The sequence below is a fragment of the Andrena cerasifolii genome, chromosome 9 (genome assembly GCF_050908995.1).
Source record: "Andrena cerasifolii isolate SP2316 chromosome 9, iyAndCera1_principal, whole genome shotgun sequence".
Taxonomy (NCBI): domain Eukaryota; kingdom Metazoa; phylum Arthropoda; class Insecta; order Hymenoptera; family Andrenidae; genus Andrena; species Andrena cerasifolii.
Genome location: NC_135126.1, coordinates 10117270 through 10133858, shown reverse-complemented (window position 1 = coordinate 10133858; position 16589 = coordinate 10117270). Strand labels below are relative to the sequence as shown.

At 43.9% G+C, this 16589-nt stretch overlaps 3 protein-coding genes across 5 annotated transcripts; 1 reads left to right on the top strand and 2 right to left on the bottom strand.

Moving 5' to 3' along the window:
* The first annotated feature begins 10526 nt into the window (after positions 1-10526).
* On the top strand, positions 10527-12778 carry LOC143372884 (tRNA (guanine(6)-N(2))-methyltransferase THUMP3). Of its 2 annotated transcripts, XM_076819500.1 has the most exons (7): positions 10527-10772; positions 10842-10954; positions 11080-11542; positions 11609-11787; positions 12058-12237; positions 12313-12450; positions 12514-12778. In XM_076819500.1, the coding sequence occupies exons 1-7, from the start codon at positions 10679-10681 to the stop codon at positions 12658-12660; spliced, it is 1314 nt and encodes a 437-aa protein (XP_076675615.1). In that variant the 5' UTR covers positions 10527-10678; the 3' UTR covers positions 12661-12778. The 2 variants fall into 2 exon arrangements, with proteins under 2 accessions (XP_076675615.1, XP_076675616.1); XM_076819501.1 differs by lacking the exon at positions 10527-10772 and having other exon boundaries at positions 10839-10968.
* Positions 12765-15030, bottom strand: LOC143372885 (putative ribosome production factor 1). The gene is made up of 4 exons (XM_076819502.1): positions 14924-15030; positions 14011-14703; positions 13095-13359; positions 12765-13028 (listed from the first exon to the last, which is right to left on the bottom strand). Exons 2-4 carry the CDS (start codon positions 14579-14581, stop codon positions 12851-12853), a joined length of 1014 nt encoding a protein of 337 aa, XP_076675617.1. The 5' UTR covers positions 14582-14703; positions 14924-15030; the 3' UTR covers positions 12765-12850.
* Bet1 (blocked early in transport 1) lies at positions 14991-16157 on the bottom strand. 2 transcript variants are annotated; one of them, XM_076819503.1, is made up of 4 exons: positions 16057-16157; positions 15681-15734; positions 15443-15606; positions 14991-15369 (listed from the first exon to the last, which is right to left on the bottom strand). In XM_076819503.1, the coding sequence occupies exons 2-4, from the start codon at positions 15697-15699 to the stop codon at positions 15211-15213; spliced, it is 342 nt and encodes a 113-aa protein (XP_076675618.1). In that variant the 5' UTR covers positions 15700-15734; positions 16057-16157; the 3' UTR covers positions 14991-15210. The 2 variants fall into 2 exon arrangements, with proteins under 2 accessions (XP_076675618.1, XP_076675619.1); XM_076819504.1 differs by lacking the exon at positions 16057-16157 and adding an exon at positions 15941-15964.
* Positions 16158-16589: the final 432 nt, after the last annotated feature.

The window sequence follows — 16589 nt, the reverse complement described above, 5'->3', positions numbered from 1 at the left end:
AGCCCGAGAAATCGTTGCTCGACTTTGAAACGCTTGGAAGCTGCCACAAAATGCTCCACCTGCGCAAACACCGTGTCAGGTGAAACCGTTCAAACTCCTAGCACGGTGCTTCTTTTTCCTCTCCTCTCTAAAAATCACGACTACCTACAGCGTGCCTCTCAATGTACTCGCTGAACATCAAACGAGCCCAGCCAAGGGTTTGCCCGCGCCGGGCGCAACCTTTATACTGTTCCGCTGTGATTACCGTGGCCGTAACTCCTCCGGCTCGATGTTTCCGATCGCGGGTTTTGTTCCTCGCAAACAGCCCAAGGTAAACGACGATCTGACCGTGTTTCCTCTGCCAACGGTTGCTTTCTCCTGGCCCGTGATTACCCCGCGTTTGTTAACTGGTTTATCGCGTTAGGGGGCTCGATATCGATACGTTAATTAGCCCCGATTACAGCGCCGTCAATTCCCATTGACTATTAACTGTTAACCACCGCGGACACACGCAAGCCCCGCAAATTGGACCACCCTATAGACGAGCCAGCGTACACGTCCAAGGATTCCCCAGCGAACATGATTTGCTTCTCAACCCGCCGCAATTCCAAGTTCAAAGCCACCTCTGGTCCTCTCCTTTCATCCTCATCTACCTCCATCTAATCTCTCTCTCTCCCTCTCTCTCTCTACCTCTGCGCCTTTCTCTCCTTGGTCGCTGTGCACGCCGATCCAGCGCCGACCCGCCAGCAATTAAGGGCATTCGATAATGATGGAACTGCGGAGAACCAGGAACTCACCTCCGTGAGCCGTTTAGGATAGGAGAACGAATCTGTCACTGTCAGCTGTCTATTCACCAGCGCGCATACGCGCTCTAACCCGATGGAAACGGGGAAGGCGAACGTTTTTTCACTCGCGGCTGTGGCGTGGTGCAGCATCTCTTTGTGCAAGGGATTACCGATATCGTAGAAGCGGACGAGGCAGGATTTTTTGGTAGATTAAAATTTCGTCTCGTTTATCTCCGGGTGTAGAATGGCAGAAACGTGGAGTTCCGTTTTACTTTAGAAATGGTAGCGAGTCCTGCTGGAAGCGCGCACAGTGTTTTACAACGTACATCGAATGATTTAGGGGGGGGGAATGAAATTCGAGAGGGTTCGCAGCGACACGGTTTCGTGGCAGAAGGGTGCCGCGAGAGACAGGGGGAGAATTTTTTCGATTCTATTAGGCACGGTTTGACGGCGATTTCGCCAGAAACTTGAGGTATTCGTTCAAGGATCCCAATTCTATCAGGCCTCCCAATCGTCGCCGATGCTCCCGTTGGAACAGATTTGCCTGGAGCGGCTCGTGAATATTACCCTCCTACCCCTGTCCCGCTCCTGCGCGCAGCCACCGCGACCTTCCGTCTCCCTCGTTCACCTTTCTCTCGAGGACTCTTCTACGCTCGAGCAGCACGTGCTCGATTCTCAGCGTACCTACCCGGCGGATGGGCGGGATTTTTCGAGGGTAAAAAACTCGTGTTCCAACGCGCGGGGACAAGGCTAAAAGCACGACACACATCGGATTACGTGCCTCTAAAAAGAGGAGCGGATCTGTGGGGAGGCGCGGGGGGCCCACTTTATTTCCAGCTTCTTTTCTAGCCGCGATACGACCAATAATCCGTTTCCCGCGCAACACGCGGGGAACTATCGAGCACTGATCCAGGGCCATTCGTTCTTCCGTTCTTGAACGTGGAATAGGGTGAAATTTTCTCAGAATGAATCACTGATTCTGTACTCCGAACAATACTCTAGGAGTAATCCTGCAACATATTCGTTTCAAGGAACAAGTATCCAAACTCGAATCTCGACAGAAATTGTGATTTCGGAGTATCTGCGCTCACCGAGAGGCTCGCCAGCGACCAGCAACGTCTCCCACAGTCTGCTTCAAAGGGAAAGGAAGAAGAGGCACAGGGAATCGACACCGAAGGATTATCACAGTCGTGTTGCATAACATGTCGTTGACCAGATGGCTGGATTACTCATGCTCCTCGTCGAGTGACCTTGTATCGGGATCGGGCCTCCTCTGCCTGGGCCGATTCCCTCTGAACGGATCCTGGACCGACCGCTGGCCATGGATCGGGGGCAATGCACCTTCTCGCAGCCTCTTCTTCCTCTTCATCCGCCTCTTCCTAGAACAATACTGTAACGACGACGTGTCACGTGTGCCCTGGGGATTTACATGCTTCCCTTCGAGTTAGAATAACGCGAGACCGCTGCTCGCCTGTGGATGCATCTGCAATAACATTATCCGGGACGCAGGCTAACAAGAGAAGATCCCGAACCCGGAAATTCAAAAAATTCTGAAACTTTGCGAATGTGTAGGGGACTTCCTCCTGATTACAACGCAACTCTTTTTTTCTGCTCACATTCACTGGAAGGGGTGAAATTAACCCTTGAACAATTGGCTATTTTCCGATTGTGTGTTGTAACTCGCGAAGTGTAAAAGATAGAAAAAAAGTTTCGAGACAAAAGTTACTTCTTTTAATTAGATCTATCGTTTGGTAAAGAAATTATTTTACTCTTCACGAGTTATAATACAAAATCGGAAAATAACCGGATATTCAGGGGTCAATCACACCCCTTTAGAGTGAATTTGGGCAGCAAAGAAAAATTGCGTTGTAATCAGAAGGAAATCCTCTACATATTCAGAAAGTTTCAGAATTTTTTAAATTTCTGGGTTCGAGATGTTCCCTTGCAAGAGGACGACCCTTCATTTCAAGGACCTGCGGGTTGACCTGGTGGCAGAGTGGACTATTGCGTGGAATGTGTGGACGTTAGCTGAGGAAAGTGTTGGGAGGATACTTGGGTTAATGAGGAGGTGGAAGACAATTTTGATATAGGGCTAAATGTGTTTACTATCCCCTTGTGACTTTGAAATGGTCTGTGACTTTGACTGCTAGGCTACCGCTCGTATGCAGAGCAACCTCTGGTTGCAGTGTGTTAGGCGCATGCATTCGGTGGGCACCCATCCGCGGTTCACGCATGCGTAGAGCATCCTCGGTTTTTTCTTTAATGAGCTCTGATTATCTTGCGTGGCTCATATCGCATATTTTACAAGACACCGAAGGTAACTGGGTTTCTGAGAAGTTGTTAGAGCAATGATGCAGTTACATCCTGTTTCCTACGCCCGGAGGTTTCCCTATTTCTCTTTTAAGGGAGGGAACGCTGCCACAAACTTTCGAACACTGTTGCGCCAGTTGGAACGTTCTTATTACGCGTAGATATTACCACAGGAAACGCGCAATCTTCTGTAATATGCAGCGGTGCACTTGGCCGCGACTAGGATGCACCCACCGCCGGATATCATCGACAAGTTTCGTCGGAAAACAAACAGTTATCTGCTGCCCCATTTCCCGTATCTCGTGGCTTTATTCCACTTTCGTTCGCTTTGATCTTCCGCTGTTTAGATGCCGCCACGCGTCCCGTGCTTTCAGCCAATGAGATACGGCGACGAAGCGCGTTGCCAAACTCTAAGAAGGCTTTCAGGCCATTCCCGAAAAGGGCTTTATAATTTCTGCATCTCGTTAATTCGATTAAACGACGTGAAATTTCGGCGAAATACCGCGCGACGAACTTAAATCGCATCGAAGGCCGCTCGCCTCGCGGTCTCTGAATAATGCAATCTTGCCTTCATTTCCAGCCGATCTAATTACGAAAATAAGTTCGTTGGCATTGTCGCTGAAACTATACTTCCTCTCTTAATGATTAAGGACTTCAACCTCAGCGATTAAATCTGCAGGCAGTGGCACACTCAGCATTTAATCTCGGAGGGAGCCGAGTTGAGCGGATAAAATTCAATGCAAATTCATTAAAATTCATTAGGTGATTATAAAAATTTATTTAAAGAATGAAATCCAATTTTCATCTCTATTTACAAAGCTCCTTCTATGGGGGTGCCCCTTGGCTCCTCTGGGCGCGCCACTGTCTGCGAGTCTGATCTCCCTCAACTTCCTTACTATACTAATTACTTTACGATATAAAACCTGCGAGCTTCTCCAACCAACAGAATCCCCCAACGGAAGAAACGTTCGACGTCTCCACATACAAGGTGGGGGACCCGAAATGACGGCGAGGCGCGCAAGCTAATGGAATCAATGCTCCTAATGTATCCACTGTTCCAAGGATGTCGGGTTCCAATCTGATACGGCCGTGGCAGGTATCCACGGAAGTGACGCTGTCGTCTAATTAATAAAATAAATCAGCCGCCGGTGCATCGACCCCCATCGCCTGCATCAACGGGTTTGACTGACGGTGCGCCACCTCCGCCGTCGGCTAATTGTCAAATTACAAAGATCGAGAATATTTAATGGACGTCGAGCCACGGGGACGGCTCGTCGCGATTTTGAACTGCCTCCCACTACCCAGCCGCGGTGCCCGCACTGCGCAGGAACCGCGCGCGCCCCCACCACGGCCGTCGACCAGCAACCCCTACCCTTTTTGCACCTACAACCCTCCGACGAGTTTGCAGTTACTTCATTCGACTCCGGAACTCCGACAGCCGTGGTCCAACGCTTCCGCTTCCGATGCTGGCCAGCCACGAGGCGCTCTTTGCCTCTGTTACCAGCTGGAGCCCGCCATGGTAAAACCTCTCTTCTGTCTGCTACTATCGCTTCGTCATGTGTGCTTCGAACTCGACACCCTTCCCTCTGCTCGTTGCCTCTCGCTTCTCCATTACATTTTCTTCTCTGCTCGCTGGCCGTAGTGCTTTGTAGTACGACAAGTTGCATGCAGCTGCTGTAGATAGCCGGATAATTGTAGAAGCAGTGGTGGACCGTAGCACTTGATTCTGTAGACGGTAGGTAGTGACACAAGTAACGTTCTTCTGTGAGTAGTAGTAAGAACAGTAGTAGGTTTAAAGGAAGATCGGTTACCTCATCATTTCCATTTTAGATACATTTAGCATGCCACGGTATCGTAATAGTTGCTTCAGAAGCTTTAGACTTGCGCGCGGAACTCTGATTCGCGCCGTCCGATTTGAAATTGGCACACTGTCGGTAACGAAGACACCTTCCTAAATTGATATTTAAAATCGTTTGCTGGCATCAGCGAAGAATTTTCAATCGAAAATTCAAGTAGTTGCGGATTCTAAAGTATTCTCGCGTTCTAGTTCTGTGCAGAGCGTGAGAAGGAGTATTCTACTTGCTTGTGTTTCTATAACGCATGTTCGCTATACACAGCGTAACGGAGTTATGGTCTGATAGCCCCACCGGGCCATTTGTCTCAATCACGTTAGTAAGAAAAGATTGACGAGCGCGCAAGGTAGCTTCGATCTCCTCCACTCCGAGTTTCCCTCCTTTCCCGGCCCTCGCATGGAATTCCTATTGAAATAAAATCGCTTTCGTTGCATATTTGATGCTAGACTGGCATGCCACGCTCGATGCCCCCCGGTGCATCGCTGTAGATCACCGGGGGAATGCTAGACGCGCTAATGGAACATGGATTAAAAAATAATCGCAACTGTTTGCCTTACAGCTGCCGAAGGAATCCTCGTCCGAAGGGAGTCCGTCGTAAACGCTCTTTATGCTTTTGATTGTTGCTCAGAAAGCCTTGTTACGATATTGGCTTTCGGGCAATAATCATAATCACGAAAGGGCAGAACCTCTACTGTAATTCCTGCTGATGGCACCTGTTACTCCAAGCAGCTCCGCGGTGCATTCCTCCGGCGGAGCCTCTGCCACTCATCGGAGAAGAAAAAGCTGCGATGTCTCTTTCGACTGAAACGTGTAAAGCAAATACGTTCTAGCTAGTAACTTAGAATAACGACGACACATTATTGTACGATACTTTATACGAAACTTTGTAAAGCACTGAACACTGTGCTATGGCTGTTCACCGTCAATGCGTGGGAATAATACCTCCAATCCTGTTTTGTAAAATGGGGCGGTATCGTAATTGGAGCAGCGATACCCTCCACCCGTATTCTTCTCTGTAAAGCGTTCGCTTTAAAAAGCCATTGAATGCTGCGTGGATTTAAATGTACGAAGAATTCTAAGAGCCGTCGATCCACGGCATTTAAGTTGAAAACAGGTTGCCCGCGATTGATGCATCTGCTGCAGAGCTGCTGCTTTCAAATAAGATCAAGTAGAGAGAGGAAGCCTCCTTTCGCGATACTGCAGTTTATTGAATTTCCTCGCCGATACTCGACCACCCTCCTTCCCGGTGTACTGCCTATCGAATGAAATTATTCCCTTTGAAATTATAATCCCCCACTCAGCTATCGGCAACCACTAATTGTCGTTCCGGCGATCGATTAACCGATACTTTATGTTTATCTGTACCACCCATCGTGTAACGTATATATATATATCTGATAATAAACAATCATTTACCTGGCAAATCGGCGTATCAACCATTTACAGTCCCGATAAAGTCAACGTTTATTTTAAGCCCGAAATTACCGTATAATTACTGCAATATCACTGGCAATCACAGACGATATTATACCTCCCCTTATTTTTCGCGAAGCCCGTCAAATTACGACGTTCGATTACTTCTTAATAATGGCTTTCCCATAAATGAGAAGCTGCTATTGATCCCCGCTTCCCGAATTCGTGTCTCAGGTGTCTAGACTCCGCATTATAATGTAATACGAAATATTTGCCGAACGTTATCTCGTTCTCCCCGTTGACACACGTCTATTTGCAAACATTTCGAAACCTCCGCCCGCCAGCGATCACTGCCACCGGCGATGGTACATTTCGAAATATCAATACCGCTCCGCGATGAAATAAACAATTTCGCTAAATATGCATCGGTGAATTCGATGCGTGCCGCGCAGTTATATCCCCCGTCTCTAACATGCAACGTTAGTAATTGGAGCTTAATTAAAAATTCTTACCCAGCGATAGTACGGATTCGAGCGATCCGAACGTATTCGAATACATGTATTCTCCGAACAGCGCGTATGAGATATTTATAAGCGTTCCGTCGAGCTCTGTTAACTGCAAAAGTATCATTTTATTCCGCAGCGGTAGCCCCGCAACACCTACACGTATTCCTTCACTTAAAATTCCTAGAATACTTCCCATATTCGAAGAGGAGTCTCGCTTTTTTTTCAATACGGAATACTCGTTCGAAATACTTTTAAAATTTACAAATACCAAGCACAGTAATTCTCTAGTACCGTTTTCCTTTCCGCTACTTTCGTCCCTACAATCCACCGTTCCCCCAATTCTAACACCTCTAATCTCCCCCCCACTTTCGATGCGTATCCACCGTCCCAGGAACCTCCACAATCTCATCAATAATCATCGGCCCAGATATCATGGCGCGTCGATGACGTTCATCAGATTTCACGCGCGCCAAAACGGCCACGATCGACGCGCTAGGAGGCTCGCGATAACTTCATAAAAGATTCAACGTTAATTACCGGAAATGGCCCGGCCGGGGATCCGGTTTTTATATATCTGCCGCGGAAGAGCGGCGCGATATTTCTGAGTGGCATCGAGCGAGCCCGCGGGATGCTTCCTTCCTTTCTCCTCCGCCGCGGCTCCCTTAGTTTCGGCCCCAGACAAATGGCGTGACGTTTGGCCCGACGTCGATGGTAACGGGTACCGACGCCCGGCGTTTCTCAAAAACTGCCAAAAACTCGGAGGCAACGAGGGTCGACAGGTGGGCGAGGAGAGACGGTGAGAAATTCCGGTAGCGCGAGGCGACGGGTCAGGCGGCGATGCATTATTTAAATTTTAAAAGCATTTCGGAGTGCCGGCTTAATTCGCCGTCTAGTTAGCCACCGTCATGACCGCTCTCCGCCCGGTTTGTCATGCGTGGACGACAAACAACCGTCGAAGTCGCGATACCGGGCACGAGCCTCTCCACCCCTCGGACGTTGCGCGCATACATTAATAACGCCGGAAATATATATCACCGCGACAGATTCCACGAGGTGCATTTTATGCAACGTCAATTATAGCCGGAGATTCTGCGCGGTATTCAGATATATTCTGAATTATTAAGGCTCCTGGAAATCTCACGGACCAAAGGATATCTTCTTCCTTGCCATCGCTTCTTCTCGGACGATCATATTTTCAGATGAGAACATGATCTTACACTTCTGCGCTCGTGGATATGGGAAATCAGTGTTCCTTTAAACCTGTCGCCTTTTAAATTTCGTGGAAGTGTAATCCCTTGGTAATACGCGGATTGACGTGTCCTGAAACGCAAGGCACAGTATGTTGGTACAGTCTATGGTGTCTGAAGCGTGTGCAACGTATATGGCGCGACTGTACGAGGGATACAGTACCCTTAGCGTATTCGCATTACGAAACAAATGTTTAAAAATGAATGGACCAGAAATAGCAAATGGGAGAAGTGGAAGGAGGATGAATCGATAGAGCTTAATTATTCCAATTATCATCCAACCGTGCCATCTGAAACGATTTTCAACAAGAAGTTAAAAAGGTACAGGGGTGAGGTAGCGTCCATTGAGACCTTCTAGTACTCAGAGATTACCTTAAAGGGTTTAGAGTTTAAAGGATTTCGATAAATGCCGGGTCTCGAGTCCGATCGAGATTTTTTTCGCCACGTGGATGGACCCGGAGGCGCGGGAGTCCATATTTAAATAGTCAAAGTGGGTTGACAGATCGACGCTCGGTCGCGCCTCGTTCGCCTTGTGTCGATGAATATTTCAGTCGCTCCTGGCTTCAGCTGTCAGTCCGCGGGACAGGATGCGCGAGAAAGATAGAAAGGGTGAAGAAGAGCAGGGAGGGATGGGAGGAGGGTGGATGGCTTCTATGTATAGAGACGTATGGCCTGGCGAACTTTCGACCTGAAATGACCCGAACGGGATGCAGACGCCTCCGATTTCCACCTTCCTCGATGTAGCCACCCACACCTAGCAACCACCTAATGATCGGTTTAATCCAGAATACCAGACGATTGTCTACTAATAACAGGAAATTACATATTCGCCTGTGCGTGCATAGCAGATCAACGGGCGCCAAGGCAGGATGAAACCGTGCCCGTAATTACAAGGTTGGCGTACCTCTCGATCAGATGTCGAAGCGCGAGCTAATTAAATTAGATTTTCCGCGCGATGTTTTGCGCTTTCCGCCGCAGGAAAGCTCGTCCTCTTTAGCGCGATGTGTGGGTAATATAACGGAGAAGGATGCCGAGCATTGTGGCGCGCTGCTTCTCCGCTCCCCTGAAACTTCATAATCGTATTAGCGATGACGGTCGGTCGTCCGAATTCGCGCGGAATTATAGAATTGCGGATACCTTCTAATCTGCCGCGATGCTGGCTTCGATGGACGTGTATCGGTGGTGTTTAAATAAATTAGAGTCCCACCGCTTTTGTCGTTCACGTTGAAAGGTAGATCAACTCTCCTGATTCCATTGCCGCGCCTGAAGCTTTGCAACCGTTTTTGCAGCACGCTCCGCGCGGTAAATTGAGTCGGGGGTAACTGCGGGAGTCAACTCCTGCTTCCCTGTGAATATTTAGGCGCCGTTCAGAAATCGAATGTCCAAAGTAGTTTCCCCTAATAACGTTTCCTGCGGCTTTCAGAGGGAAACGTTTCATTGGATAATTGGCGATCACTTAATAATACGATATCCTATTCCGCGTTAAATCTGTCGGCTTCATTTGTATTTAATCGCCTCTGAAAGCGAGCATGACAAAAGTCAGACGTTCAAACACACCTTGTTAGTGGTAAGAAATTGATTTGCTATCGACATTTGCAAGCCGTTGAAAAAATATTGATAAAGGCATCTCCGTCAAGATGCCTTCGAATATGTATATAAAAGTTATTTAATCTTCTATTATACTTGTTCTGCAGTCGGTTTAGTGTTTAGACACACTATCATGAACCAAATGATTATTCTTTCAATTACTCATTCTTAAACCGTGACTTGATCATGCAGGTATATTCGATACGAACGAAATTCAATTATAATTGACGGTTAAAAAGTTATATAGGTACCTGTAATTGACAGTAGAATTTGCGCTGTTCAGCTGTAATTAAGGAAACGCCAGGAAATTAATTTGTACGTCAGAAAACTTTTAAGTATCTGCTGGCCTTTCCATCGGCCAACAGCAGCTCGATAAAACATAAAATGGTAACACACGCGGTTGCACCGCGCCAATATTCGTTCTAGAAAAATAAACCGTTGAAAATATTATTCGTCGTACTGTGGCGCGCTACCTCCCACCATTTCGTATAATACGTTTGATAACTGTTTGTTATTATGGCTCGCGAAAGTTACAAATTTTGTAAACTGTTGAACAGAATTGACAATTCGTATCAGGCGGCTACGTGCTTCGAGGAGGTGTTCCTTATTTTCCAGAAAAACGAAGCTCGCGACTGTGCGATTTTTGCCACCTTTCACTTAGGGATCAAAGTAGCCTGCATCTTTCCGCATTCTTGCTCTTCGTAAACGTCAGCGAGCAAATAACTCCGATTAGTCGCAATTATTTCACTATTTTAGCCCACGTTTCAATTCTATTTGCAAATAAAAATAGAAATGGTAGAATGCAGTGAAAAAAAAAATAAAGATGGAGCATGGCAATCGTATAATTCTATACGTATTTAACGTTGCAAACTTGCGACGAAAATAAATTCGATCGATCATCGGGACACGTGGAGATGCTTTGACATAAGTCACGTGTTATAATCACGTGTTCATGGAACGCAAAGCAGTTTACGTGCGTGTAAAGTACAAAATTCGAGATGGACGTAGGGAAAGACTCAGATTTGCAGAAGCTTTTTGCAGAATCGTTAACTAACGACAATGTTATAATGGTAGCAACGACCGTGGATACAGGTAGATATTAAATCGGAGAACGGGGCACGTGGATCCACAGAGTAACCTCTTGCAACGTTGTAATTCCAGGTTTCGAGTGGCAAGCGGTGGACGAATGTAAAGAGAAATTGAACGAAAATATTAAAATCGTTAAGGAGCGGGGGAAGATCTTTTTCAACATATACTGGAACCAATTCTCACAAGTATTACTATCCTTGTAACTATTTCTGTTAGAAATATTCAATAGCTTTGACTTACAGTATCTAAATACTGTATAAAGCAATACGAAACTGAATTTGTCACATTATCGTTCCATTTATATATTTAGGTAAAAGAAATGCGGTCAATTGACAATATACTCCTAGTCGCGGATGTAAGAAAATTCAGCTTCCCTGGAACCAGTAAAGAAGCTGATTTAAAGCTGTTCAAGGATGCTGTGAATAATGACATAAGATTGGAAAAATGTTTGAATGCTTGGAAGCACGTCACTGGTTTCCAGGGAAAGCTACATCCAACTACTGATGAATATAACGTAGCAGAGAAGGATCGTAAGCTTTCCAACGCAGTTGTTACGCCCACGGATTATAAGGGTAGAAAAAGGGGCCAAGATCCTTCTGACGCTAAAGAGGACGAAGTTTTGAGGTACAGGGTGACGTGCGAGAGGTCTGGCAAACATACTTTCGAATCGGCTGAGGTTGCCAGGATCATTGGAGGGGAATTGCAAGATAAATATCTTTGGCTCGTGGATTTAACGACGTATCACCTAGAAATAATTTGTAAATTGATTGGTAGTAAGTAAAATGCAAGTGGATGTATTTCGGTATCTTTACGAGGAATAATGTGTATTATATTTATAGATGAATTGGTAACGAACTTACGTGTTACGCACGAATCTAAGCATCGTAGGAATATCATGTGTTTCGGACCAACTACTCTGAGGGCAACTGTGTGTTATAATTTATTGAGACTAGCTAATCCTAATCCAGGAGATATAATAGTTGACCCAATGTGCGGTGGTGGTTCTATTCCAATAGAGGTTGTTCTAAAACTTCTGATACAATCTATCGTAATACATGTACATTAGGGTGACTCTTATTTTTTTCGACTTTTGAATTTTCTTCGGGGTACCCTCCCTTTCCCGTTATCCGATCGAGCTCAAACTTTACACAGATTTTTTTTTTAATTATTTGGAACTATTCAGGAGGGTGCCCCGAAGAAAATCTTGAAAAATTTTTTACCAAGAGTAAATAAGAGCCTAATGTACATTCTCTGCAGTGTTAGAACTTGCTGATACTATAAATTTCAGGCAGCTTTGGTTTATTCCCAATCTTACGTTATTGGTGGTGATAATCACCCAAAAGCCATAGCTAGAGCCAAGTCTAATATCGATGGATCTGCTGCTAGATGTAAAGTGGATCTAGTACATTGGAGTGTATCGCAATTACCATTTAAGGATTCATATGTCGATATTGTTGTTACTGACATGGTAATTAATATTAATGAATTATACATTTTGTACCTATAACATCGCTTCGTCGTATTCATCCGATAATTCTTACAGCCATTCGGAAGAAGAAGTGGACGAATGACTGATAATAGGGTACTCTATAAGCAATTTTTATTAGAATTAGGACGGTTTCTGAAACTTTCCAAGGGTCGAGCGGTCTTGCTAACTTACGACCGACGTAGCTTCAATATGGTACGTGGTTGAAACATCTAGATCCATATTCTATTCCTAATAAAAAACTTGGTCTTTTCGCAGGCATTGAAAACAACGGGAGACTTGTTTCGGGTGACAAAAATGTTAGGTGTAAATATAGGTGGGCTCCAAGCTGCAGTTTATGTATTGAAACGGACGGACGTACTTTACGAGCAGTTCAAGCCCAGAACTAATAAGCACACAAAGTAAAAGTAATTGAAGAAATGAGTTCGTAAGTTACTTTTTTATCATAGACTGAGCTTCGGTATTTCTATCGCAAGTTAAACTCTTTGTAAGAGTTTAATAAAAAGGAATTTTTATATTTCTTATAAAACGTTTATTAATTAGTCGAAACGACAAGACACGCCTCCCTAGAAATACATATACCAACTAACAAGATTCATAGGAAGAACTTCCTTCTACTCGTTTCCATATCGTGTCTTCGTCCTTGTATAAGCCACTCGTATTCTCCATATTTAGTGTCGAATGTGCCGTGTTGCAAATACTTCAATTTTAGAGTAAATCTAGGACCCAACTCCCTCAGTTTAGCTTTACCTCTTTTCAAATCGAATTGATACCTGCAATATCATTTGCATTATTACATCCACGCTTAACTATTTCGCCGAGGAAATACAAAATCTCACCTGTGGTGCCTGAAGAATATATAATCTCTTTGATTGTGAAACGTCGCCACCCTCCTTCCTTTAAACTCAGGTTCATAGTGAAACAGAGCTCCTAACATTCTACCGATCGTGTAGCCCAAGCGAGTAGTGAAATTGTTCAATATAACTTCTGGTCTATGCTCCGTGATCTCTTTGTGGCTACGTCTCAACTCTGGCGTTATTTTTACGTTACTAAGTTTGAAGTACGCCGTTGGGCCATCGGGTAGATGAATGACCAACATACCATCTGAGATACACATTAAAGAAAATAACGAATTCAAACAGTCGACGATTCACTTAAGAGTAAAAGAAGAAACATCTCTGTTATCATATATAAAAAATTTAAAAAAAAAAAATTAAAACCGGCTTTAAAATAATAAAAATGCACTAAAAAGTAAAAAATAATTTTTTCCCCTATTTAATCTACGACTCTCATATTTTTCAAGTCGACACCAGATTTACACAGTACAAAGGATGAGGCGCCGACTTAAAAAATATGAGAGTCGTAGATTAAATAAGGGAAAAAATTATTTTTTACTTTTTAGTGCAGTTTTATTATTTTGAAGTCGGTTTTAATTTTTATTTAAATTTTTTTAGTTTTAACTTTTTAGTTTTATATATATTGACAAACCACGCAGAGGAGATATGCGGGTACGTACATAAAATAAGAATAATTTGGTGACAATAGTCTTTATTATTAACCACAACTGGCAAAATATTGGGCCAATGTTGATGCAGTTTAAGGTGAGGCCACCGTGCATCGGCCTCTTTCGAATAAAAAAAAATCATCAAAATCAGTCCACATACTGAGGAGTTATGCGGAGACAAACATAAAAAAAAATACAAACGGGTCGAATCTATAACATCCTCCTTTTTGGAAGTCTGTTAAAAAGGATACTGGGTTTGCACTGATCTTCATTAACCATGACAATGTCAGTGAAATTCCTGGCAGTGGCACTTTTGACAATTTTCTTTACTCCGGAACGGTTTCTATATAATGAAATAGAATTTGGTATTATCCTCGTCAGCTCCCTGCCAAAGATTCTAGTCTTCCTCGTTGGATTGTCGCAATAGGTGATCAAGACCTTGGGTTCGTAAGCGTGCTTATAGTAGGAAGAGAATTCATCGTGCTCGAAATCAACTTTGAGCTCCTGATTCTCTGGGTCATCTAGATCGCCAGTGATGGTGGTTTCGTCCTTTTCTCGCAAGCTCTCAATAGTATGCGGTACTTGTTTCGGAGCACCTTCTTGAATTCTCCTTTTCTTGGCTTCCTTCCTGGCCTTCGATTTCTGTCTCATTAACAGGTGGCATTTCTGCTGGCGCACTGCCTTGCATTTAATGTGATTAAAGTTGCTGTCAGATGGCAAGATAACCTCTGGCTGCTGGCTGTCTGATGTGCTTGGGCCATCCTCGTTACTTTCTTTTTGAACCCGACTCAAAGGATTCACTCTCAAATTCTTTAGCTTCATTCTCACACACTTCTCAGCTTAATTCAGTTGAATTAATAGGCAAAATTGCTTCTTCGCACCATGCGTGACTAAATACAGATCCCCACGTGTAAACTGACGTCATCAGGTCGCGCTAGGTTAACCTTAGTGATCCTCCAGGGAGTGAACGGCATAACCGCAGCCATTTGGGGCAAAACCGGAAATAAACATAACCTAAACGTTTATCTATCTCTTTCTCTCTCTCTTTCTATCAGTATTTCTGTCCCTTTCTTTTTTAGTTTATTTCTCTGTCTACTTTCGCTTTTGCCCCAAATCGCGACGTTCACGTTGTTCCCATCACTGCCTAGAGGATCACAAGTTCACCTGCGCCTGCACTGCCGCTAACTTTCGAACATTATCACGAGAATAATACCGGGAATTTGCAATCACGTTTATTAATTAAAATATATTTATATATTTATCTGTACACGTATTTACATTAAGATATATCATGCGTAGATAATTTTATACAATTCAGAAGAAATAATAATCAGTTTAACATGTAAATGACCTTTGTACACAAATATTGGATGTAATTGAAAGTTATTGCGTATGATAAATTAATATAGGAATGAACTCTCCCTCGCCGCGCAACATTATCGCGTTAAAATTTAGTTGAAAAATTTTAATGCTACCCATAACACAAAGAAGACAACTACGGAGAATATGAATAAATATAGAATGTAGTAAGAATGGCTTCCCTTGGACAAGCGTAAAACTCGCGCGACCGAACCTGTTAGCGAACCACTTGTTCTTTCAAAGTCTTCGTCCTGTCGGAATAAAAAGATTTATTCTACGCGCTTCTAGCTAATAAATGTGCCCGAAGAACGGCGAGTTGTTTACCATTCCACGGAGCATTTTGTCCTGGTACTGTACTTCATTACCAATGTCGATTGACAACGACTTCAGAGCATGAATTTTATCCTTCAGATGGTCTGTCATACTTTCATTCTCGTCCTCCAAGCCATTATGACTCGACGTCGTTGGTACCGGTTCATAGGCGTAACCTGTCACAAAAACCACATTGCATCGGACCAAGACTATGGTCTATTGAATTAAAATTAATAGTCGATTAACTTACTTGCGTGAGACCTACGCATTTTATTCTCAATTTTGGTGGTTAATTAAAACCCTTCTGTAACAGGAGAGATTATAATCGAGCTACAACGATCAAGGTATTACGAGAATTCGCAAATACAAAGTAGGAATTGACATTTCTACTGCACATGTACATGTTTCACCGAACTGATGTAATACTTGTTATTCATTTTCGTGTAACTCTACAGCACGTATAAGTGATTTGATAAAATATTGAAAGATGTAAACACAAGCTGCTATTACATTGAGTTCCAAGACGAAACATGTTACATGAAACATTTATTACTTATAACCAAGCAATTCATTTAAGCAGTCGAATTATTCTTATATCGGAGAAATACAACGAAGCAATTACGAACCGTGCAAAAACAACTGTCAAACGATTTAGAAACCGCACGGCCGATAATATCTGACAACGTCACGTTGTGATGTGTAGCCAGGCCTACCAACCTTTAGCTTCCTTTGCAATTTTTGACACGAATTTTTAACGTGTCCGATATCCGTTGACCCATTAAATCATTATTAGAGAATGGTTATGTTATTTAGAAGTGATCGATTTGACAAATCTTTAATAAATGATACGTTTTAAAGCAACAATGAGCATTATTCAAAGTTCCTTTGGGACTTGTTGATAAAGTAGGTATCGTGCACAGACTGTGAGCGGTATTCACAGTCGCTACGTATTCTTAAGATCGTCTTAAGCATTCGGCATCCTTTACTAGTCTATTAGATTAGTAGAGGATGCCGCATGGTTAAGACGATCTTAGTCTTAAGCGACGACTGTGAATACCGCCCTGTGTTTTGTAATTGAAGCCCTTGGGGGCAAAAATCGAAGTGGTCGAGATGAGAATGATTTTGACGGTAATCGGTAACTAGAGTCTCTTAAAAATAC

Excerpts from the sequence above, each read along its gene's own strand:
- LOC143372884 (XM_076819500.1), top strand. The coding sequence starts at position 10,679 with ATGGACGTAGGGAAAGACTCAGATTTGCAGAAGCTTTTTGCAGAATCG. Across the intron at positions 10,773-10,841 it reads AGCAACGACCGTGGATACAG|GTTTCGAGTGGCAAGCGGTG; the intron begins GTAGATATTAAA and ends TTGTAATTCCAG. Across the intron at positions 11,788-12,057 it reads GTGGTTCTATTCCAATAGAG|GCAGCTTTGGTTTATTCCCA; the intron begins GTTGTTCTAAAA and ends TATAAATTTCAG.
- LOC143372885 (XM_076819502.1), bottom strand. The coding sequence starts at position 14,581 with ATGAAGCTAAAGAATTTGAGAGTGAATCCTTTGAGTCGGGTTCAAAAA. Across the intron at positions 13,360-14,010 it reads TGAAGATCAGTGCAAACCCA|ATGGTATGTTGGTCATTCAT; the intron begins GTATCCTTTTTA and ends TGTGTATCTCAG. Across the intron at positions 13,029-13,094 it reads ATATTCTTCAGGCACCACAG|GTATCAATTCGATTTGAAAA; the intron begins GTGAGATTTTGT and ends ATGATATTGCAG.
- Bet1 (XM_076819503.1), bottom strand. Across the intron at positions 15,370-15,442 it reads ACAAAATGCTCCGTGGAATG|GACGAAGACTTTGAAAGAAC; the intron begins GTAAACAACTCG and ends TTATTCCGACAG.